Source organism: Leucopleurus acutus (genome assembly GCF_964270905.1).
Source record: "Leucopleurus acutus genome assembly, chromosome: 14".
In the NCBI taxonomy this organism is placed as follows: domain Eukaryota; kingdom Metazoa; phylum Chordata; class Mammalia; order Artiodactyla; family Delphinidae; genus Leucopleurus; species Leucopleurus acutus.
Window position 1 is genome coordinate 73,096,576 of NC_139156.1, and position 25,604 is coordinate 73,122,179.

Below are 25,604 nucleotides of genomic sequence, written 5' to 3' on the forward strand. Positions count from 1 at the left end.
AAGAACCATCAATATATTTCATGTTAGGTGTCAAATGGCAGAAATGGGCAAAAGGCTCTTTATAGAGGAGGCCTGTAGGCTGGATGCTGGATTTTCCAAAATGTAGGTGAATCTGAGATACGCCAGAGTCCTTCCAAGAGAGTTTATGAAAAAGAGAGGTTTCCACTCTGGGGTGTGTGTGTGTGTGTGTGTGTGTGTGTGTGTGTGTGTGTGTGTGTGTGTGCACGCGTGTGCGTGTGTATGCACGCACGCGCACAAGTGCACACGTGCACTAGGCAAAAACAGCTCCTGCAAGTTTTCAAAGATAAAACCTATCCTGATGTTTTTGGCCTTTGCAGAGCTTATGAATAAGGAGTCTCGTTTAGCTAAACTGACTGCATGGGAATGGATGCAGGGAAAGTGAAGAAGTCCCAGCCCCGATTTTGGACCTTGGAATGCTTTATTTTGCCCATGTTTCACTGTAATTTTATTAAAAAAATATACCTTTGACACAATCTATAAACCACCTACTCTAGATGTTTTCAGGGACCTAAGGAGTTTCTTCATTTGGCAGGAATATTGCCAAAGTGATAAGCATTTCAAAGAGGCTTTCACAGTTCAATTTATGGGATAGTGTGGTCTCATTGTCTTCCAAGACACACTCTTCTAGGAAGGCCCTGCATTTTCTAGTCCACGTGTCACTCAGAAGGGAGAAATTTATGCTCATACTAGATCAGCTGGTCTTAACTCAGGGCCTGTGAATGGATTTCTTGAGTGATCTTTGAACACCTGGAAACTATAGTTTTGTGTGTGTGTGTGTGCATAAAGCCCTGATGATAGTGTGATTGCATAGATTAGCACAGATGTCGTAAGTCTGTAAAAAGTTACAGTAACTTAAAAAAATTCTTTTTCTCTTAAAGTCTGGAATCTAGCCCTGGGCCTTAGATGTCTATAAATATTGGATTATTAATTGTTGATGTGACTATTTGGTATAAGAAGGACAAAATCCAACAAGGGATTTTTACAGGAATATCTGGATATAATGTGCTACTAATTAACCATTCAAAGCAAACATTCAGAAATATAACTTGTGATTTAAGTAGGTTTCAGCCTTACTTTCGACTTGATTTAAGGCATGACTTAAGTAAAGTTGTTTAACTTTTCTTTAAACATCAAGGTTAGATTTTTAATTTTTAAATTTATTTTAATTTTTATTTTTTTGGGCCGTGCCACATGGCTTACAGGATCTTAGGTCCCCAGCCAGGGATTGAATCCAGGCCCTCGGCAGTGGAAGCGCCAAGTCCCTAACCACTGGACCACCAGGGAGGTTCCTGAAGTTGTTTAACTTTTGCAGGGGGCGTCTGAGATGCTGGTCTGAGCAAAGTACCGTATTCTCTATGTCTTGAGATCAAATATTGTGTTTTAACTTGAGTTTACAGGATATGAAGATTAGTCTCACCTAGTAAAATACCTGAGATGCTCCCTTGTTCTAGAAATCCAATTACAAACTGCACTTGCAACAAGAGCAGGTTTTGTGGCACCCTGAAGGGACACTGTGTTCTAGAGAGTGTTCCTGAACCTGCCCGCACATCACAATTAACAGCAAGCTTTTATACCTGGGGATTTTCGGTCCTCATCTCTAGACCGTCTAGGGTTGGAAGTCCTGGAGTCTTTATATTTCGTAAACATTCTTGAGTATTGGGAGCCACTGTTTAAGTGGACAGTGTCTTGAGTTAAGAGAGAAAGAAGGTCAGGTTCTCTTAGGTTTTCTTTGACTCAGTTTCATCAATGGAAAGAGCTCACAGACCACATGGACTTATACCTTAGGGTCTGTGACCAGTTGGCTCAGTCCATTCACTTCAGGAGAAAGGTGCTCAAGCTAGAGCTCGAGGTGGGCGGGCTGGGGACAGGGACAGATCTGAGGGATGTAGAGGGCTTTAGAGAAAAGCGATACAGAAGGTACCAGCTGCGAGGCAGCTTCGGGACTGTACAGAGGGTAACCAACTGCCCCAGTTTTAGCACTAAAAATTCCACATGCTGGGAAGTCCTCAATTCCAGGCAATCCAGGACAGCTGGTCACCCTACCTCTAGGTTGCAAACCGCATAATGCGAGATGGAAACCCACATGATAGTGAGGCTTAAATTCCTCTAACTGAATCAGCAGCCCTCTCTTACAGCTGAAGCAAATGTTTCCACCAGACATTAGTAAGCATCTATTCTGGTGGTGTTGATGGGAAAATGGAATGAGGATTGTCTTTTCACCAGGTTGTCATTTTCAACGTATGTACAAGGACCATTTGACGTTGCTCCCCATGACTAAGCATAGTAACCCCTGTTCTGTCTGAGCACAGGTGATGGAATTTTTAGCAAAAGCTGTCACTGGAGATAACTGAAGACTTATTACTGTAAGTAATAATTCTAAAGCAATACCTAATTAATTATTTTATTATAAAATCTTGACTTTCACATTGAACTTTCCATTTGGGTAAAAGTCTTGTTGCTAACGTTGATTGAAAGCACTAATGTAGTATATCTAGGTACAGTCTATAATTATTCCCATAAAGAATACTGTATGGTCTGTAGGTCTCTTCCTAAGGTTGAAGTTGAAATGGGGCAGACTCGAAGAGAGCCTGACCTTCTCTGTCGTATTTTAAGACACTGTCTACCTGACCAGATGTTCCCAATTACTTGGCAGTGCTTATTAAACGTACAGATGTCTGGGCTCCCCACTCTAAGATGCAAAATTAAAATGTAGAGATGAGGCCTGAAACTTTCCACGTTTGAAAAGCTCCCCTTGATGATTCTGATGTTCAGGGAGATTCAGGAACACTTTGTAGAACCCAGTACCCTCCAAGGGCTCCACGAAAGGGGTTTTTGCTGCAGGTGCAGTTTATAATTGGGTTTCAGGAACAGGGAGCATCTCAGGTCTCCTACTAGGTGGGTCTGAGCATCCACATAATGTTTCATCCTATCTGGCAGCAGCCCCAGACAGTCTTTTCAAGTCAGTAAGAGGGAGTCTGCATTACCTCAGCGTCAGAAGTACCCAGATTCCAAATGTCTTTTAGAAACTTTATACATTGAGTTTGTGTGTGTGTGTTATTTCTAAATCCTTCTTGAACCTTTTTATGTTTTTAGTATATAGCACTGGTTGCTTTAACTAGAAAATGGCTATCACTGTAGAAAGTAGTACTTCATCTTCTTGTCCTAAACTGGTTCCTTTAAAACAGCAGTCAGTGGTTTTCAACCTGGGTGTTTTTGTTTGTTTGTTTGTTGTTTTTGTTTCTTTGCCCCCTGTGGAACATTTGGCAATATCTGGAGACATTATTTTCTTGTCACAGCTGGAGTGTGAGTGCTACTGGCATCTAGTGGGTAGAGTCCAAGGGTGCTGGTAAACACCCTGCAATGTACAAGACACCCCTTGCCCCAACACTGCCGCAACAAATTGTTATCTGGTGCAAAATGTCAAGAGTGCCAAAGTTTAGAAACGGTGCTTTAAAGGTCTTTAAATGAATAATATCAACCTTAGCTAACAGTAACCTCTTCATTTGCACCAGGCATTGTTGCATGAATTTTCTTACTTTATGGCCATAACCACCCTAGGAGGAAGGTGCCATTATTATCCCCAGATGAAAGGTGAGGAAATGAACTTAGGGAGTTAATGTAACTTGTGGGCGGTCCCACAGTACTGAGTGGTGGGGGGTTGGGAGGAAAGGGGAGGTGTTGGGGGAGTTTCCTCAGACTCTGTGGTCTAAGTGTTTCACATGATATCATTTGCCATCCTGTCTAAATGTGAAGTCCACATGATTCTCATATTCTAGAATCTGAAATTAAGCCCAAAGACATGCCCTCTGTATAACTAATAGGTTTTAAAGTCATTTTAAAAATCCATCCCTGACTTTGTTTTGTTAGACTGGAGGCATCTAGATTTGTAGTTGGTTAACCTATTGCAGCCCCTCTGTTCCTATAGTTATTTCAGCTCCTCTGATCTTAACCATCTCTAGGCCCCTGTGCCTTTCTTGATGTGTATTTCCCTGACCTGCATAGTGTTTTCCAGATGGAGTCGAGCAGTAGAATTTTGTTTGTAAATATGGGCATAGGTCCTATACTTTTGCAAAATGATACTATTGGGGGAAACTGGGCAAAGCGTACAAGCGATCTATTGTTTCTCACAACTACATGTGAAACTACAGTGATCTCAATAAAAGATGAATTAATACCTAAAAAATATGGGCAGCGGGAGTGTTTCATAAACTAGTTACAAAGTAATTATGCTTGTTGGATTGCTTTCCATAGTCTTCCTAGAAATGTACACTGTCTTCTAGACCTTTTTGTCATATCAATATAGTCTATAAGAGCTCCAAAAATCCCATTTCCCATAAAACTAATAGTCCAGTGCTTCTTGTGTGTTAAGTGTAGATGGCTAGTGTTGTCCAGCCGAAGAGCCTGCTGGCCCACAGTGAAGGTCACCTGCCGCCGTGGAGCCGCCTTACGGTTTGTGAGCTCCTTCTGTGGTTGCTTTGCATTTTACTCTTTGAAAAATACTAACGTCATCCACAAACTTAGACTTGGGACTCTATTTCCACTTCAGGGTTATTTCTGAAATGTGAAATAAGGTTAAGCCAGGATCTGTCTGCAAGGATTAGTACTGACACATCTGTCATCAGGATACTAATTCAGCTCTTTCTTTGGGGCATATTATTAAGTGAATTTTTTATCCATTACAAAACATTTAGCCCAATCGTCATTTGGTTTTGTTTTTAAGTAACTCTTGGTACGAACACCATGCCATAGACTTCTTGAAAGCCCAAATAAATTACATTCATTGGCTCTGCTTTGTTCAGAAACATAGCTCTTTGTAGAACCTGATGTGCTCATTGGGTGATCTTGTACAGGTTATTTGACCCCTCTGCCACAGTTTCCTTTTCTTTAAAAAGGAAAAAAGGGTAGTATCTACTTTTTAGGGTTGTTGTGAGGATGACATAGCATAATACCTATCAAGGTCTTAACACATCACCTGTGGTAAATGCTCAGTAAATGTCAACCATCATTATTTTAAAAGCTGGGCATTCAGAGCTTATATGCCTTTCCTCCAGTTGATAACGCTTGCATTTGTCTTTAAATGTCTATTCTATCATAATTTCTAATGACTTTCAAGGTGTGGAAATGACATTTAGTACTGTTTATTCCCTAGGTCCTCTCTAGAGTCCTGCATTTGATTGACATTACACTAGTTCTCTTAAGCAAAAGGTATTTATAACAGTGATAATCTACAATGCTGATGGTTGAGTAACTACCTCTTATTAAAGGTGAAACTACATTTGTTACCATAAAATCTATCCTGTGCTAAACCTATGACATAACTTGGTTGGAAAAGATCTTTACTGTTAATAATTTTTCCCTGATGCTTTTATCACCTTCTTCATAGTTTCTGAAAGAGGGAGCTTCACATTAACCCCTTGTTTTCCAAAGAGAGCATTTAAAAAAATGATTTCAAAATTCATAGATGACAGTATAATTCTCTGATGCCATTTCTATAACTGCCTTATAAGGAAGGAAAAATTCAGTCCTGTGGCCTAAACCACCAGGTGATTATTAAAAATTTTTTTTAATTCAGTTGTTAAGACAGGCCGAGGACCATGGTGTGTGTATTTGTCCTATTTGTCTTTGCCACACTTTACAAAGGATTCTGAGTGTGAAGAGGCTCATCTGGCCAAGGACCTAATAGCTGTTAGTAAGTGGCATCTTGGACCAAGCCCAGGGCTCTGACTCCATAGCCCAGGCTTTTAACCAGTGGGCTTATAGACATGTTAGTTTTTTAATTAATAGATTTTATTTTTAAGAGGTTTTAGGTTTATAGAAAATCAAGCATACAGTACAGAGAGTTCTCATATGCGCACATAATTTCTCGTATATTACAGTCATTTAAATACCTTGCTTTCTGGTTATTCTTTCATGCTTATGAAGGAGAGTCTAGAAGTGATCAGTTTGCCTAGATGCTCAGTGTCTGACACTGCTCTGAACAGCCCCCAGACCCAAAGTGGACAACCTCTTCTGACTCTTCCAGGAACCTAGAATTATACTTTTCCACGTCTCTGTGTGGAACTGCGGGTCCAACTTTTTCTGATTAATTTTTCCTTACTGACATTGAATGAGCCTGTGAAGATACGGCCTGCAGCAAAGGTTGGAATTTCTTTCCGTAGTCTTCCTGTTTGCTTTGTATATAAGTTCCCTTTTGCTTTTCAAAGCACGTCTGCTCGTAAATGAAAAGCCTCTTTTGAAAATGGCCCTTGTTACCTTCCCAGCAGATTTTTCTCAGCTTTCCCGCTGAGGTGATCAGTTGCACAGGAATCAACCAGAAGACACGGAAAGCTGTTTGGGCTGAGAAATGATCACATCCCGGCACCCAGCCTTCTCTCTGTACCGGCAGGGTGCTTCTGAATCTTGGACGCTATCATGGGTGATATTTGCTCTTTCTTCCCCTTCCCCACCCTCACAGCTTAGCTGAGCACTCGGCTCCACTTTTGTGACACAGGGAGGGGAAAAGATGTTTTCAGAGATGAGACACCATCGGCCATTTATTTCCCTTGGTTATTTCTCAGTGGTTCTTTGGCAGTGTGCATATAGGCAGAGAAGTCAAGTCTTGAATAACCAGAGGAAAGTGCAGACATTCATGTAGTCGCTCAGTAGATTTGTCTAGAAGATCATTTCTTCTTTTCTCCCCAAGTGGTGCATTTGGTTTGGTGCTGTGAAGAAACTGCTTCCAAAACGATGAATGATCCCTGCCTCATATGTGCTTCTCCAGAACAAGGCAAAGAATAGACTTCTTCCCTTTCCCCATACAACAGAGATCTGGCGACCTGACCCTGTCCTCAGTGTGGCTCACACTGCTGTAGCCCACAGCACGGTTCTGAGTTCTGGTAGAAGTCACTAACGTGCAAAGACCTCAGTCTGCCTCGGGCTAGAGGTTTGCTTCCACCGCCTGTTTCCTGAGAACGAGCTCAGCCTTTGTCACCCTGCCTTCTCACCCACCCTCACCGTCGTGGTGTCTGTGTTTTTCTTCTTCTTCCCCCACAGCTTTCCGGCTCCTCGTCTTTCTCACCCACTACCTTGCCGCGTTGTCTTCCTCTGTCTCCATTCAATCTAGAGGTCTCTACACCCTCCTTTTCCCTTGGCACTGTACTTTGCTAAGCCAGTTTCCATGTGAAATGAAAGCATATTTAAGATAGTTATTAAATTTCATCTAGACACTTACATTTATTGAATATCACTATAATACTGAAAATTTGGGTGAGTTCAAATCGTTTACACCTCCCCAAATGAAACTGTGATCTTCCTTTGCTTGGGCCTTCGTTGATACTACCTATTTTAAACTGGAGGTCATTTATTCCTTATTTCTACCATTGAGACAGTGAAAATACTTAAAAAGAACTGCAAAAGTCTCTTTATCAGAGTGCATAGACGTTATTATTGGACTTCTAAAATAATCAGTGACAGTGTACCCTGAAGATTTATGTATTTATGTATTTCTGTGATTTAAATGTTACGTTTACTTGGCAAAAAGCGTTGCATATGTTAGAAATAATAGCAGTGACTCAAGAAAACAACATTCCAAAATTGTCTTTCCATAATTCTCTAGGGAACAGGAATGATAGTATTAAGTTTGTCTTAAGAACTACTCAAAAACCTAAAGCCTGGATCTCTATTTACTGATGGAAATTTAAATAGAAGATTGTAGTCAAAAATGCAGAGGCAAGGAATAAGTTTAGATCTGAGCTGAGGCTGCTTGATCCATGTAGCTTTCTGGCTTTCAGGAAGGATTTTGGAATTTCTCATTGCCCAGCTAACCCAGTGCTCTAATCTACCGGTTGTTCATTTTAATTGAAATCAGTACATTGGCTCCTTCAAAACAAAAATGGCGCTCACCGTCTCAGCCCCTACTCCGGAAGGGGCGTTTAAACAGGGCAGTGTATGATGAGGTCGGACCCAGTTAGATTATATCTCTTGAGCTGCACGCCTACACGTATATAGGGGCTATTGGGCACCTCCACCTGGATGACCAAAAGTGCCTCTTAACTCAGTGCATCCAGAACTGAACTCATTTCCCCCTTCGGCTCCCCTCTTTAATTCCCTAACTAGGTCAAAGGTACCACCATAAATATAAACAACAACAGCTGTCATTTCCTGGTGAGTTACTATTATGCCCTGTCCCCCAGGCACTATATGAAGCCCTTGAGATTCCTTATCTTTTTAAAATCCTTCCAGCAGTTTATTTATACTGATGTCATTTTCACTGAAACAGATGGGAGAACTGAGATTGAAAAAGATTGAATAATGGGTCCCAGGTCACACATCTGACAAAATTGGGACTTGAATCCAGGTGTTTCTGAAACTATAGCCCATGCTTTTTATTCCTGATGTCAGACTGCCTCTTGGGATCTGCAGGACGCTTGCCATGGAGCCAACCCCTGTTTGCACGGTGACAAATTCCTCACCCCTCTAGCTCACTGATGTTTTGGTGGTCCTCCACAGAAGCTGGCACATAGAAGCCTGCTTGGAGTGCCAATCTTGTCCCACTCGGTGGCTCGGTCGGCCTCATCTACCAGAAATCCGTCTTCATCTGCTCTCATTCCTACCCACCCATCCTGACCTCAGAGATACTGCTTTCCTCTCGCTGGTCTCTGAGCAAGCAGGCCCATCTGTTTCCTCAGGCTTAGTTACTGGGATGACGTCAGGCTACCTGTATTCTCTCTCTTGTGAACTATTAGTGCCTTAGGTTAAATTCAACTTAAATTCAACACACCTACAACTAAATCCATTGTGTGTCCATCAGCTGTTTCTGAGCTGTTTTTCGGTTTTATCTTGGTGGCCCTGTTTGTGTGAGGCTGGCCGGGAACTCTGATGCTTGAGCCTCATTAAAATCCTGTACATGTTTCTGACTCATTTAGTTTTTAATACCGTCAAAGGCATGGTGTGGTAATACCATCCAAGGCATGATGTTTGGCATTTTGGAATGTACCTGAATGCTGCCTATGGGTCCACCATGATGGTAAACCCAAAAGTGCAAATTAACAGACCCACAAGCCTGTGGCTAATTTGTGACTCATCTCAGCAGTCCATCTCAAATGGTTGCAGATAGAGATTTATTTAAACTTTAAATCACTTAATTTATTAATTTACTTTTTAATTAAATTTTTTTATTGAAGTATAGTTGATTTACATTTGAATCACTTAAAAATCCACATTAGAAAAACGTTTTTTAAAATCTGACTGATTCATTTAACAGCTGTAATACAGCATCTGTTCCTGCCTGGGGTTGCACCCAGATCAGAAGTGGGCTCTGGCCTTCACACCTGATGATAATGACTTCTCTAAGCTGTGGTCCCTATTGCTCAGTGAGTGGCCTGCTAGAAATACTCTCTGGCCTCCAAGGTCGGAGACGTGGAGTCTTCTACCACGGGCATTGGTCAAACCCTCCCTGACTGGAGCTCACGTAGTCATACCACCTTCCCTCCTGAAATTAAAACGCAGATCGCATTACTCCCAGCCTCCTGTGGTTATTATGAAGATTAAATACTTGGCAAAAGCTCTTATTGCAAGCTTGAGGACATAGTGACTCACTGCATAAGTATTAGATATGATGATTATTCTTACTTATTTATAAATAACTGGTAGGAGGTACAATATGCTGAGAGTGTATTGGTTCTCATTTCCCACGTTAACCCCATAAGGACTCCTGGTGGAGTTGGTGGTCAGTAAGAGAAGATGATATTCAACTTCCTTATGTTGATATTAATAATTGTTAAAATGATGGTTCTCATGGTTACCAATTCAGCAGTGTCTGCGCCTTATCTCAATGTTTCGCCAACTATACTCTACAGAGGATGCATGGGTGAACGTTGTTTTAATAGGAATTTATTTTAATGTGTATTAGTTGAAGAAATGTAACTAGCACATCAAATTTATGACTTCTTGGCCATTATTGCCTAAGATGAAGCTGACATTTGGGAAAACTGTAGGTTGAAATTAAGATTGTATTTAATATATAATCTTGTATATATTATAAGGGGGGAGAGATAAATTAGGAATTTGGGAGTAACATATACACACTACTATATATAAAATAGATAAACAACAAGGACCTACTGTATAGCACGGGGGACTATACTCAATATTTTGTAATAACCTGTATGGGAAAAGAATCTGAAAAAGAATAACTGAATCACTGCTGTACACCTAAAACTAACACAACATTGTAAATCAGCTATACTACACTAAAAAAGAACTTAAAACAAAGAAATTAAGATTATGTATATACACATAAACACATATATACACACATAACATACATATATACATATATATTAAAAATAAGTTTATGTGGATATGGCAAAAATTTGTAGGGGATACAGTTTTCCTATTTCATCCTCCCTTAGTCTTGAGAGGCAGGGAGAGGCCTCCCTTAGTCTTATTCTCCCCATTTTACAGATGAAGAAACGGGGGTTTAAAAAAGGCCCATTTTTGCTCAAGTGCCTCTTAACAGGTGGTGGACCTGAGATTCAAATTCACAATCTTTGTTCTCTCTTGTTCTGCCCGTGGGGTGGTTTCTCACTTCTCTTCCGAGAAATGCATTTTTTCCCCCAAATTTTTATATTAACTTTTATTGGTTTTTTCTTCCTATACAGTTAAGACATTCATTACAGAAATTGTAGAAAATACAAAGAAGGATAAAAGAAAACAATTTTTTTTTATTGTGGTAAGAATACTTAACATGAGATGTACATTCCTAACAACTTTTTACGTGTGTAATACAATACTGCTAACTAAAGGCATGAGGTTGTACAGCAGATCTCCTTTGACTTTCCTGTCACAGCCCTGTCAGGTGGTCCAAACAAGGACACAGAGAGAGGTCAGTGAACTTGCTGGAGCCCCACAAGAAAGTAGGAGCACCCTGAGCCCTGGCTCCCAGGCCCTCCCTCTAAAGCATAGTGCATCACAGCATGGGCTCTGGCAAGTTGCGCCTTTCTTTGGAAGAAAAAGCAGTGTGCTCCCAGGGTCCCATCAGAAGCCACCCGAGTTTAATATTGCCATAAGCTTCTCCCTGTCGGGGAGCAGGGTCTGTAAGTGGTGGCCTGGGCTCTGTTCCCAGGATGGCAGCGACGCTGGTTGGCTCTGAATCTACCCTGGTCTCTTCTGAGCAAAGATCTCAATAATCCTGTCTACACAAATGCGCACACATAGGCATGCACCCACTGATTTAATTAAGCCACTTCTCGACTCAAATGGTTAGTTTAGACAAAGAGCTCAGGCATTACCAGATTACCAGGTTTTTTTTAACATTTTTTTTTTTTTTTTTTGCGGTACGCAGGCCTCTCATTGTTGTGGGCTCTCCCGTTGCGGAGCACAGGCTCCAGACGCACAGGCTCAGTGGCCATGGCTCACAGGCCCAGCCGCTCCGCGGCATGTGGGATCTTCCCAGACCAGGGCACGAACCCGTGTCCGCTGCATCGGCAGGCGGACTCCCAACCACTGCGCCACCAGGGAAGCCCTAACACTTTTATTGGAGTATAATTGCTTTACAATGGTGTGCTAGTTTCTGCTTTATAACAAAGTGAATCAGCTATACATATACATATATCCCCATATCCCCTCCGTCTTGCATCTTCCTCCCACCCTCCCTATCCCACCCCTCTAGGTGGTCACAAAGTACTGAGCTGATCTCCCTGTGCTCTGCGGCTGCTTCCCACTAGCTATCTGTTTTACATTTGGTAGTGTATATATGTCAATGCCACTCTCTTACTTCGTCCCAGCTTACCCTTCCCCCTCCCCATGTCCTCAAGTCCATTCTCTATGTCTGCATCTTTATTCCTGTCCTGCCCCTTGGTTTTCCATAACCATTTTTCTTTTCTTTTCTTTTTTTTTAGATTCCATATCTATGTGTTAGCATACGGTATTTGTTTTTCTCTTTCTGACTTACTTCACTCTGTATGACAGACTCTGGGTCCATCTACCTCACTACAAATAACTCAGTTTCGTTTCTTTTTATGGCTGAGTAATATTCCATTGTATATATGTGCCACATCTTCTTTATCCGTTCATCTCTCGATGGACAGTTAGGTTGACTGTCACTTTTCAGCTGGTCACTTTGGGATCTTTCGGGCTCGCTGCTTCCTTTCGTGGTGAATTGGGGGGAAGAAAGGTCAGGATGTTAGGCAGCACTGGTTTTTTGAGTGCCCACAAAAAGCAGATGCCGTGTAAATGGAGGTTTGCAGTTACTATTGCAATGGCGTTCATAGTGGCCTGTGATTCTGTGAAGTCATATCTTAGGTCTCTGTGGGTTTCTGAAGCTAAGCTCTTATATCCACATTAGTCATATGGCTAGGAGCCCAAGTGCCCACATTTTGTCATTATAAGACAGCACCAAGAGAAAATTAAAAGGATTAAGTTAAATTTAAAATTAAAAGGAAAATTAAAAGGATTTAATTTTGACCCTGGCACCACAGATGAGCTGAAGAGACGGACTCCAGTCTTTACAATTTCAACAAAAATGTGCTGGTCCCAGGTGCTTGTTAAAGATCTTTTTCTTTCCCATCATTATTACCAAAAGATGCTGCCCAGAAAAGGGTGACATGAATAAAATACATTTCTTCTTAGAGTCTAATGGTTTAAGAAAAGGGTTTGGTGAGGGACTCAGACACTTCCTGGTGGGTGTTGAAGGTCATTGTTAGTATATGCTGTCGTTTACTGGTTAGGAACTATCATTCGTGTTTCTTCTTAGGGCTCCCGCCACATGGCAGCATTTTCTGGCTAAATTATTCTTAGCCAGGGTGTTGCCTGTGGCGAGCTGTGTCGGGCACACCAGCACACTTGCCTGTGGGCCTGGGCTTTGGCATTCATCTGGCTCCAGCTTTCCCCAGTCTTCACCCCATCCGCTTCTGACCAGCCTCAGCTGCTGACAGAGGTGTGTCGATCGGCTTCAAAGGCCCGATGGGAGGCACTGTCCACCCTCCCAGTCTACAGCGCAAAAGGGGAGAAGCCAACTGAAAACACACAAGGACCTAATCAGAACTTTGATGTTACGCAAAGGAAATTGCATTTCAAGCTCTAGACAGCTCGAGCCATTCTAAACCTGATTAAGATTCATCCAGTACCAAATTGTGATAAATGTTATTTTGGAAAAGTGGATTGTCAGTATTTTCAGATTCATTTCTTCACCCAGAAAATCTGTGTGTTTTCCTCTTTCTTTAGGGTAGTCAGAATAAGAGAAAGCCTTGGGTCGTCCTCATTTATTTGCTGGGCAAAATTGAGACGGTGTTGGCTGTTCCTTGAGTAGCTCTGTACAGCACGCCAGGATGGAGGGACTGTCACTCTGGCCACCGCCAGTCAGCACCCCGAAGTTTCTCATTCCCCTGCCCTCACCTCTGTAGCACAGGGGTGCCCACTTTCTGGACTGACCTGGTTGGGGAGCCAGTGAGCTCATATAAAAGGGGAATGATCCCAGTGAGAATTCAGGCAGACAGCTGCCAGGCTGGGGAGAGGGTTTAGAGCAGGTTTTGTTGTTGGTTTTTGTTTTTGTCCCAAATAAAATGCTACATAAAATTTTGGAGAAGAAATAGAATCTTTCCTAATCCCACCATGCTTTGTAGTTGCTGTGTAGCTTCTTTGATCTTTTAGTGCATTTATTTGTAGACATAAATGTATGCTGCTTCTAGCAAATGGAATCATTACTGTTCTGCGTTGAAATGTGTGGTTTTCATTTAGTATATTCAGAGCATCATTCCATATTGATATTGAGTTCTCCATCATTTTTAATGAGTGCTGAGTAATTTTCTATCTGGGGACTCCTCACCCCTCTCTTCCTCCTTTGTTTTCTCTTCTCTTTTCCTCCCTACACCCTCCTCTCCCTTCCATCACTCGCAATTCTGTTCTAACTATTCTCCCTCATAATCTATCATCTTTTTCTCCAGTTCCATGTAATTGTTTTCTTTTTTTCACTCTAACATGTTGTTAGATACTCTCTGACATATGCAAATAATATGAAATAGAGGATTTTTGTAGTTTTGGACCATGCTGACTTCTGTAACTCAGACCGAAACAATCTCTGTTTCCATCTTTTGGTGTGTGTTGGCTTTGTAATATTTTCTGTCCAGATTCCGTGAGAACGAACACGACAGAATATTGAAAGGCTTTCATATCCCCAGAGGCAAGACATTATAATGAATGTTTATAATCTTTGTTTAAGAACATGACAGTCTCAAGCCCTCTGTCACTTCTAAGTCTCGATGATTTATCTTGTTTCCTCAGACCCTGTGCCAGTGCACAAAGATGTGCAGAGTGAAGCGGACAGTGCACCAGAAGACCTCCAGTCTGTTGAGACTAGCAGGCTGCTCTATCACATCACTGATGGTGACAACCCGCTTCTGTCACCACGATGTTCCATCTTTAGCCAAAGCCAGAGATTCAACTTAGACCCTGAATCAGCCCCTTCTCCACCCAGCACTCAGCAGTTTATGATGTAAGAAAACCTTGTTTTGTTCTTGTCTTCATTTCATGCAGTTTTTTAAAATACTATTTACAATACAACCCGATACTTTTATAAATTCAGTGAAGTGTGTGTCTAAAATAGAGCAAACATGCCTACCAGAAGCAGCTGCAAGCCCTGAACAATAAATGGCAAAAAATCAGAGTACTTTCTAGTTAAGAATGCTGTTTCAGGCCTTCCTGAATCAGGAGGAGATGGTCTCGAGACACAGGCTGCCCTACGGCTCACATGTCTGAACATTTTTGGTGAAATGACCAGAATCCTAAGTCTGTGTACATGCAAGTACCAGGAATTTTCGATGAGCTCGTAAGCATTCTTTCCATGTCCAGCAGTGGCCTCGATGGATGGATTGTAGCAATGCTTGTGAGTCGTACATCTCAATTTCTTCTTAGATTCTAGAAAAGTGGTAGCTTACAGTAGCTCCCCTAGACAAAAAAAATGTGAAACTATGTGTTCTTTTTTTTTAAGTTGCGTAAGTAGTTTTGATGCGTAGCTAAAATGAGTCTCCCTTGACCAAAAATACGTGCAGGGAATTCCTAGTTTCTCCTTAATAACTCCTGCTGTTACTCATGAGTTTATCTAGACCAGGGTTCATGGACTGTCTACTGGTGGACTTGAGGGATTCAGTGCATTATTACTGTTGTAAATTGTGTCAGGTGAGAAGGTGAACACGTTTTCTGGAGAGGGGGGGTCCATTCCTTTGATTAGATTCACAAAGGCTCTGTCGTAGAAAGAAGAGTTAACTACTCTTCTGAATCTTCCTTGAAATTGTTTTTAGGTGGGGCTCATGCAACTTATTGAGGATAACGGTACAGTAGGGCTCTCTCATTAGTCTGAAATTGGTATCCTCCAAGCTTTAGGAAATACATTTCCTAGACTAATATTCTGACGTCTGTAGACTAAAGTCCCTGATGACATTTGCCCATAATGGAGTTCTGTGATCAGGGATCTCCAGTAATGAGCAGATGCTACCATAGTAGACTCATTAAATAATGAGCTGGCCTCTGGACTTCTCTGATAATCTAGGAAGCTTGGTTTGTAGACCAGCAGCAGTGTTTACTGGAAGACCATTTTTTAAAAATTTATATCATTAAAAATTTTTTTTATTGGAGTATAGTTGATTTATAATGTTGTATTAGTATGTGCTGTACAGCAAAGTGAATCAGTTTTACATATATCCACTCTTTTTCACATTCTTTTTCTCATATAGGCCATTACAGAGTATTGAGTAGAGTTCCCTGTGCTATACAGTAAGTCCTTATTAGTTACCTCTTTTATATATAGTACTGTTTTTGATGATTCTTTCCCTCTCTGGAATCATGGCAGGCCCCGAAGTTCTTCTCGGTGCAGCTGTGGTGATGGCAAAGAGCCACAGACCATTACCCAGCTCACCAAACACATCCAGAGCCTGAAGCGGAAAATTCGGAAATTTGAAGAAAAGTTTGAACAAGAAAAGAAATACCGGGTAAGGACCCTGTGGTTTGAAATGAGTGGATTGTGTCAGAAATGCATGGGCTTTTCTGTCCTTCCTTTTTGAGTACATCTCTGTGCCAAGGGACAGCTCAGTTTCCATTGGCCAACCCAGGACCTATCATAAATTAAGTTTCCATCCTGGGTCTGTCTTGTTCTCACATGCTGTTAGCTGATCTCTACTAAGATAATTCCTAGTAGCAAATTACAACTCTAATTTCTAAACTGATTTGATTATTGATCTCTCCTTTTTTTTTTTCTGAGGAACCTTCCTATCATTAGTGTTCCTAGGACTAAAATTTAGAAAGCTTTTGAATTATGGTCTTATTTTTTCTTTAGCCTTTTCTCATTTGTATTTGATAAGAACCTATTAAGGACTCAAAAGACAGAATCTCTCATTGTGGAACAGAATGAGGGAGAGTTGTCTTTGACAATAAAGTACTTTCTGGTTGATGTGTGAGGACCTATCACGTGACATCTATTCAGGCCACTCTTAAGAACAAACCCTGATCCCATCCTTTCCTGTCAGAGAGACAGCAGCCTTCTTGCTGGTACTGCAGTGTTACAATCATGAACCTTTCCTTTTCTTACTTAAGAAACAATAGAGTCAGAGGTAAGTGTCCTGATGGCCAATGCTAGTTTTATTTGTTGTCTCTAATGGTGACCGTGGCATAGAGAAGAATCATATTCATGTAGAATTGCACAAAGATACTGGGTCTTTGGCAGAGGGTCCAGAGCAGCTTGTTATTAAAATAAATGAGACCAGGGAATGTCTCAAACATCTTAAAATATTTAAAGGCTCAGTAAGCTCTTGGTCCAGAGGCAACCTGCATGCAGGTCCCTGTAGTGTGGGTAAGTTCTGGGGAGGGAGGTGAGAGTAGGTAATATTCCACTCTCCTGTTCTTCCTGTCCTGTGTTGCCCACAGTGACTTCAAATTCACTAAAAGAGGGGTTTTATGGAGGGAGTTTTAGCTTTGCTAAAAATGGAAGAAAAATCAGATTGGCTTTCAAGACAACCTTAAGGTGTTGAAGATTCTTCTCTTCCTTGAGGTCAGGCAGTCACAACTACTTATTGTCTTTTATAGAGTAGGAGGGTGCTCTACACATTGTGAGTACAGGCCTTTATTTTACAGGTAAGGAGACGGAGGCCCAGCAAAGACTTATAACCTTCTTAAGGTGGTTGGGTTCTATCAGCTCAGGCTTGGGGTGGTTAAGGATGAGTAGTTTTTGCAATGGAGAAGTACAAGTAAAATTCATTAAGTGTCCACTGCAAGTTGAAAGCTCCAGATAGCCTGAGAGAAGTTGATTTTCCTTACTTGCTGCTGGAGTTTTATTGGATCTGTGATGCCCTCCTATTGGAATCTGTAGAGAAACAGGGGCTCCGTCCCCAGGGCCTATTAATATTTCTTATCTGGCAGTTCTTGAATCAGACTGGTCTGGATTTGAATCCGCACAGCCACTTAGGAACTCTGTGACTTTGGACTTGTTACTTTATCTTTCTGAGTCTCAGTTTGTCCATCTGTAAAGTGGAGTTAATATTAGTAGTGACTTCTTAAGTTTGTGAGTATTAAAGGAGGGAGTGCATATATTATGCTTTTTACAGTTTTGGCACAAGGAAGTAAGTGGTCTTAGATATTATTAACTTTTTAGTCTGTTTGAGTGATATTTGAATAGGCTATCCCATGGCAACCTCTGCCTTGTCAAAAAACAAAGGAAAATTATAGACATAAATTTTCCATTGGATTTTTCTACCTGCAGCTGCAGACCCTGGATTACTTTTCTCAACTGTAACAGCCACCCAGCAGCTGAGTATTTCTCCTGGCACCTCCTGCCTTTGTCTGGAGAAGCTTTAGGGCCAGAGTAGACACATGCCTGCACACTTAAACATGCAGATGGATGAATTTGGGAGCAGTAAAGGAAGAAGGCTTCATGGTCACTGCTTCTGTGTGTATGAAAGTCTTTGAAGTAATCAGAACCTTCCACGTCTCAGGAAACAGGGCTTCCCCTCACCCTTCCTGTCTGGGTGCCAGGCTGTGGTAAGAGGTTTGACATGTTAATGGGCTTTAATTGGTTGCTGTGTGTATGGCTTTCCTTCCCGGCAACCTGACGACGGGGTTAATAGCACCCGCTGCTAATCTTTGAATCCGAGCTGCTGGGCCTCCATGCTAGTCTGATGCCCTGGTATAATATACATCTTTCCTTCTCTATTGAATGCAACCATTTCACTTCATATCCAGAACTGTATTTATTCCCTACAGTTGATTTTACATTTAACTATTGTTAGACTCATGGACTTAGAAAAGGCTGTTTCAGCCAGATGTTCACTTTCAGTAGAATTAGAGAATCTTAGAATTAGAAGGGATCAGTTAGTCTTCTCTTATTTGACCATTGAAGAAACTGAGGCCCAGAGAAGGGAAGTAACCTCTCCAGGTTCATACAGCAAAGAATTGATGTAGCCAAGACAGCAACATAGGTCCTTTCATTCCTGCTCCATAAATCTTTCTAAAGTGTCTTTTGAATCATCTTTGGCAGACCACAGATCTGGTGCAGTCGTACCCTCAGTTATGTGACTCATGAGCTCCATTTTAATTACACTGAACGAAACCTACACTGTGTAATTTTTGGGTGTATGGTCCTTGGGGCCTATTAAACTGAAACAGTTCAGACGTTAGAAGGCGTGAAGATCCACAGCTCGTATATAAAATCTTTCCATATGATCTGAGAGCGGCCGTCCTTGTGAGCTTGATTTAACCTCTTTTGAAAGCTCGCCCAAGAGCAGGGAAACACAAAATTCATTTCAGAAAATGATCTCAGGCTTTAAAACGTTTCGTCAGAAAATTCAGCCTTAAATTTCTCTTAAGTCCTGTTTGCAGTGGTGAAAGCTTCTGTGATGGTCCTTGGCTTAGGGTCTTAGGTTTTCATTTTTGTTTTTAACAGTGTTTCAGAAGATTGCATTAACTGTGTGGAACATATCCAGTGAAAAAGATGTGTTCCAGAGAACAAGATGTGTTTTCAGATCAGAGTGAAGAATTCTGTGAGGATTTCGAGAAATCACATGTAAAACATTGACTGTTCATATAACCAGACTGTTACCCAAAGCCAAAGTACTAAACGTTATATCAGGGAAGTAGTCCAGTGCATTATTCTAGCAGACCACGGGTAGGACCAGGCACAGCAGTTTGGAGGTGTGCCCTTTGTGTCACTGTCCATGGTCCTGAAACCAGGGCTTCCCTACTGGAAACCAGTCTCCCTTCTGGGCTACCCTAGGGGAAAAATCACTGTCATTTCCCCGCAGTGTTATTTTTCATCTTGATTTTAAACTGTATGGCTTTTATATCACTATAGAAGTGACAGAACCATGTCTTGTGTTTCACAATTAAAACATCTAATCCCATGTACATTTGATGATCCTCTTACACAAGCACTGTTTTTTCCTTCGAACTTGAGAGGAGCACACTCCTCTCCCTGTGTCTCTCTCTCACCAACATCTTGCTGATGTTATATGGATTTAATGGATTCTTAAACATGGCAGAGCCACTAGACTTGTCACTAACATTGTACACGTTGAGCGTGCTTATATAGCTCTTTGTATATCCCCAATTCAAAGTAACCACTAATCTTCTTGAGCCTCCATTTAAGTTACCAGGGTGGCCTCAATTTGTTTAAGAAAGTTTCCTACTGACCTGTGGGGCTGGAGGCTAGGTATGTTTGGCTATTCTTCTCTCCCAGTTTCTCTTTTTGTAGAAAATTTACTTTTAGGCTCTGAAAAGAAATCCAGAAATTAAGGTGAATGATTTGTATGAACAGAGTCATATCCTTCTAAAAGTAAAACTATATTCTTAATTGCCACATCCAAGTGCGATTAGCTACTAGGTAGGACATACATACCCCTACGTGTATGTTTGTTAGTGAAGACTTATTCACCATTCCTTTGAAGGTCTGGTAGTTAACACTACTACTGCTACTGCTATCACCTCTGCCAGTAATAATAACAATAATACTATTTTAAATTCTAGCTAACACCTCTATAGTGTTTAGCATGTGCCTGGAACTCTTTTCAGTGTTTTACATATATTCACTAATTCATCCCTCACAGCAACCGTATGAGGGAGATGGTATTATAATCCTCATTTGGTAGATGAAACTGAGGCATGGAGAGGCTAAATAATTTGCCCAAGTCCATACTCATGTAGTTAATTTCTACTTTAATGCTAGCCCAGTAGAATACTGAGTCTGTAAACAGGGAGAGCAGTGAAATCTGGGTATCCCCCTTACATACTGACTTCTCAGACTGTTGTCAAGTTTTAGAGATCCTGGGGTCTCCTTTCTTCAGCTTGGAGGATATGACTGATAGGAGCTAAAGCTTCCAGTTTATCAGTGTTCCCCAGGCAGGTTTTGGTCATAAGTCATGAGCAGAGGCAAGGGAGGAAGCGCTGGTTTGTATCAGTAGAGCCATCTACATTGATACAAAGAATGACCTGGCAATGGGGTGTTGGGTATGGGTAGCCCACAAGGTGATTGAGGGTTAGACTGTAGGGGGCACTGACATAGTTAGGACTATGTAAAAAATGCTGGGTGACCAGGTGTGTTTAGAAACAGTGTCCATGGCAAGGATGAAAGAGTGGAGGAGGTCAAGAATGTTCACTGTTTTTCAGAGGCAACTCCATCAACTGGAGGTATCACGCCTGAATCTCTCTCCCAGCTTTATATGTTGCTGAACTACCTTCGTGTGCCTTAGCTGTTTAAAATTTTGTTTTTCCTTTTCTCTCTTTCTTCGCTCCCTCCCTCCCTTTACCTCCTTCCATCCCCATTTTTCCCTCCCTTGCAGCCTTCACATGGTGACAAGACATCTAATCCTGAAGTCCTGAAATGGATGAATGATTTGGCTAAAGGTCGTAAACAGCTCAAAGGTAAATGCCAGCCAAGGGTCTCCTTTCTCAAGAAGGAAGCAGATAAAATCGTGATAATGTGCTCCAAGGAGTTCTTGATTCTCTTCCACCTGTGCCCTCTTTAAGCTTGTCTCCTGCCTAGATCAGAGGCCCCATCTTGAAATAAAGTGTCCTGGGTCCCCTTCATTGTTTGATCCCATTTAATACATCTCCTTGTGAAGAGACTGAGGGACTCCAGACTCCCAGGTGGAATGATTCACTTCAGTGCCAGGAACATTTCAACATGTGGAGTATTCATTTCCCTGGGTTATTGGTTTCTTGTCTGTTAGAAACAGAAGAGGCCTGAGCAATCATTTATGCCACACACCCCATTGCACAGATGAGGGCATTTATGTCGAGAGAGGGGAAGGTGACGTAGCTGGGAGGTGGTGACCTAGGAGTAGAACTTGGTTCTCCTTCTTCCTAATCCAGTGTTCTTCTTTCTCTGTCTCTCTGGAGATGGTGGTGTGAGTATTAATTAACTCTAAAATCTATCTTAAGGGATGATGGTTATTTACCAATAAAAATTTATTTTCTTCCTCTCTCTACACTTTTTATTTCAATACTTAGAGACATGGGAGTTTTTCCAGATTTCTAGAAGGATGGTGATAAAGAACTGAAAGGAATATTAATTCAGCGGTATTGAAGTGTAGTGATGTAGCAGGTTTATAATATATGCGGTGTTTAAACACCACGCCAGAGCCTAACTAAAAAACAAACATCAAACAGAGAAGATGAGCAATGTATGTAATTGAGAAATCAATATAAATGGCCTCATTCAAACGAGCAGTCCCCTAGCATATTCTGAAATCTAATTTCTTGATAAGTCCCAGGTGGCCTTTTTATTTTTAATTACGTAGGTTTATATAAAGTCACATTGCAATAATGGTGATTTCTGGATTTTAAATACTGGCATTAGACAAAATTGTGAAATCTGTCAAGTTGGGGCTGGCATTCCCATGTCCCCTTCCCCACCCCTCCTATGTATCCTCAGACGTCTGCACTGTGTAATGCCTTCCAGAAGTACTTGCATTTCTGCAGGGGCTCTTAATGGCTGCACAACTTTCAAAACCCAAGTAACTGAATCTTTGAGTATAGAATCTCAGGCGTCATGATAGATAACAGGTGAAAACTTTGGGGCCAGGTACCACTGGTCTTCCTCCAGGAATCCTCCTCGGGAATCTAGACCACTGAGTTACTCCCACAGATGATGCTCCACCTCCATGAGATCCCAGCCTCGGGAGCCCTCTGTTTTCACATCTGGGGAACCATCATCGGCACTGTTCATTTCCGCTCACTTGGCATCAGGGAAGGAATTCCTGAAAGGCTCTCTGCTCTTATTAGGGCCAATGAGTCCTCCCTGCTCCTGGTAACTCATGGCATCTCTCTTAGAACTAAAGCTGAAGCTGTCAGAAGAACAAGGGAGTGCTCCCAAAGGCCCACCTAGAAATCCATCCTGCGAGCAACCCACAGTCCCCCGAGAGAATGGGAAGCCGGAAGCTGTGGGCCCTGAGCCAGGCTCCTCTGGAGAGGAGACTCCAGATGCTGTGTTGACATGCGTGAAGGAGAAGAGAGAGCAGCTTCCTTCTCAGGAGGTTTCTAAGGTACCTCGCCAACCTTCACAGGGCCCCACCACTCCACATGGTGCCACTGAGATCGTGATTTTGACCAATTTGTAAGAGCACTTTGGTACCACATAAAGACTGGCTCTGAACTTTCAGTCAGATGAGTTCCTAGTGGGTTATTAGCTATGACCTAGGGCATTGCCATTCTGGAGGTTACAGTGTCACATGCTGGTGGGAGACGCATGGTAAAGACACTAGGGCATTTCATATTCCTTTCTCCCCAACTTCCCCTGATAAGTTAGCAAATGAACCCAAGACTAGGATTACAGTCTCATTTTACTGTATGTTTTATTAAGAAATAATAAAGCAGGGATGAGGTATAAATAGTAAGGAAAGTGGTTTAGTATTTTCTATGATAAGAATAGAGACGTAGGGTTTCTTGAGGAATGTTAGGTGAGATGTCTAAAGACTTCAGCTTAGACATCTTGGCTTTGAAATCTTTGTGAGATACCCAGATAGAGTTGTCAATTATGCATTTGGATATGGGCGCCTGGAGCTCAAAGAAAAGATTATATTTTATAAAAATGATGATGAAAGCAATTAGTATTTAGTACTTACCTGGTTAATCCCTCCTCCTGCATATCTGTGCTTAACATTTTACTTACGCCAAGGAACCTTCCTTGTAGTCCTTCCTGTCTGAACTCTGAGTGATGTGGTTGCCTTTCATTTCTTGAATAATCTGTAGCTACCTTAACATAGCTCTAACTATGCTCTGTGCCATTTTCTGTCTCTCATTATAGTACTTGAAACTTCTTGAGAGAGTTTAGGCTGTTTATTGTTCATGATCCTTAGTGTCTGTACAAAGTAAGTATTGAATAAATGTTGGCAGAGTGAATGGATATATGAAAGAACAAACTAGCATGTTTGACTTTGAAATGAAGTCTTCTTGAGGAAATGCTGGCTTCACCTGTTCTATTATATATTATCTAGTCTTGATCATAAGGTGGCAACATTTACCAAATCCCAAAGGGCTTACCATATGCCCCCGGACTAGTCCTTTACACGTGATCTACAAGTAGAAATGGGCCCTTGGCTACCTCTGTCTTTATGAAATACCTTTAAACTTAAAAATAACCAATATATGTTGTGACTAGTGGTTTTCATCCACTCAGCCAACCTGTCCCCTCCTCCCACCCCCAAATACTCTAGACTTTGTGATAGTCAGTGGATAACTAACTTCTCTCTCTCTCTCTCTCTCTCTCTCTCTGTGTGTGTGTGTGTATAAACACACACACATAGTCAGGCACATCTGTGGTTTTCCATCCTTCAGTGCTTCTGATGGTCTTTCCTGTATTTTATAGTTACTTTGACCACGTCTATAAAAGCAGCTTGGTCAACACCCAAGTCCTAATTCTGTGTTCTACTCAGTTGACTAAGGAGTGAGGGATGAGTTGGGACTGGTATAATAAGCTTAGAGCAGGATTCAGTCCTTGAACAAGACACTTTCTAATCATACACACTTGGCAAGTGAACTAATTCTCTGATATTCAACTTCCTCATCTATCAAATACAGATAATACCTATTTATATAATTATTGTGACAGTAAAAGGAGATGCCTGGTGACCAGTGGGCAATCATTCATTTGCAAAAAGATTTGAGTGCCTACTGTGTGTTGTGAACTATGATCCATGCTGGATATAAAAAATAAACAAGACAGAGAAGTGATGTGGGTGACCGCCTTCACGGAGCTCATGTTTTTCTGGGAGTTGGGATACAACAAGAAATAACTCAATAGACAAAATCATTAAAATTTTGTATAAGTACTGTGCAAAGAAACAAATGATATGATAGAAAATAATGAGTATGGATGGTTTCTATTTTATATAGGGTGATTAGGAAGGCCAATAAGATGACATTTAATGCAGAAGAATCAGCAGGCGAAGAGAGCAGCAAAGAGCCTTCTAGACGGAACTGCAAGTATGAAGGCCTTTGAAGGGAGAGCTTGTTTGTAGTTGGAGTTCTCAGGTCTGAGGGCTGGAGCACAGGATGGCACGTGATGAAGTCAGAAAAGATAGATCAGGGCACATAACACAGGACCTTTTAGGCCACTGAGAGGATCGGGAAGCTGTTGAATGGTTGTAAGTGTGAAAGTGACATGGTGTGATTTACACTTGAAAGATCTTTTTGATTGCTGTATGGAGAATTAATCATAGGGGAAAAGAGTGGAAAAGGGAAGATGAAATGGGTGGCTTGGACTAGTATGGTAGCCTTGGAGATGGAAAGAAGTAGACACATTCAAAGTATATTTTGGATATAGAATCAAAAGGATGTGCTGAATCGTTGGATGGTAGGGAGTGAAGGAAAGGAAGATGGATCCATTTACTGAGATGGGGAAAAACTAGAGGAGGAGCAGATTGAGGGTGAGAGTGAAAACTCAGGAGGTCTGTTTGTTTTAAGATCTTTCAGGAATAGGGTGACCGACCATCCCAGGTTTCCCTAGACTTTCTAACTTTAGCACTGAAAATTCCATGGCCCACCAGAAGCCTCAGTCCTGGGAAAACTGGGATGGTCGATCACCCTCCTGAGGTAGTCACGTCAAATAAAAACATGTAAGTGAAAATCTGAAGGTCAGAGAAAAACTCTGAGTTCTTTAGAAGTCATCTTTATTTAAACGGAAATTTATTTCTGTTATTTTAAAAGAAATACCCATTAAACTGTTTAGTGTCAGAAGCCCCTTCAAATAAACCTATCTTTGCAGTAGGCTAAAGTGAGGCCCTTTAAATAGAGAGCATCTGCAGTAGAACATGTACGTCTCAATATCTAAAGCTGCAGTATTGGTCCTGGGAGAGCTTAACGCAGCAGACCATGAAGTGGCTAGGCAACTATTAGGTGGTTCCTAAGGGGGAGTCCAGAAGCCACAGAAGAAGCAAAGGGAGGATTGAAAATATTCACAATAGTATTATTCCTGGCTCCTCAGTGAGCTTATTCACATTTGAGATTATCTCATTAGGTCCCAATTCTTTAAACTCAAATTGATGGATGATTTTCATCTGGAGTCTTTGCTCTACTGCTTAAAATGCATTAAATATTAAGCTTCCAAGATGAAGTTATTTCTTTTCTAG

General features: G+C 41.4%; 1 protein-coding gene across 4 annotated transcripts in view; it reads left to right on the plus strand.

Moving 5' to 3' along the window:
- Positions 1–25,604, plus strand: part of FAM13C (family with sequence similarity 13 member C) — a gene marked incomplete at its 5' end in the record, with an annotated part of 134,353 nt that overhangs the window by 95,038 nt on the left and 13,711 nt on the right. For 3 of the 4 annotated variants that reach the window (XM_082854581.1, XM_082854582.1, XM_082854583.1), the window contains 4 exons: positions 14,281–14,491; positions 15,845–15,983; positions 20,817–20,898; positions 22,309–22,520. In XM_082854581.1, coding sequence (XP_082710707.1) covers positions 14,281–14,491; positions 15,845–15,983; positions 20,817–20,898; positions 22,309–22,520 — 644 coding nt within the window. The remainder of the gene's footprint in view (positions 1–14,280; positions 14,492–15,844; positions 15,984–20,816; positions 20,899–22,308; positions 22,521–25,604) is intronic. The other variant, XM_082854584.1, reaches the window with a different exon arrangement.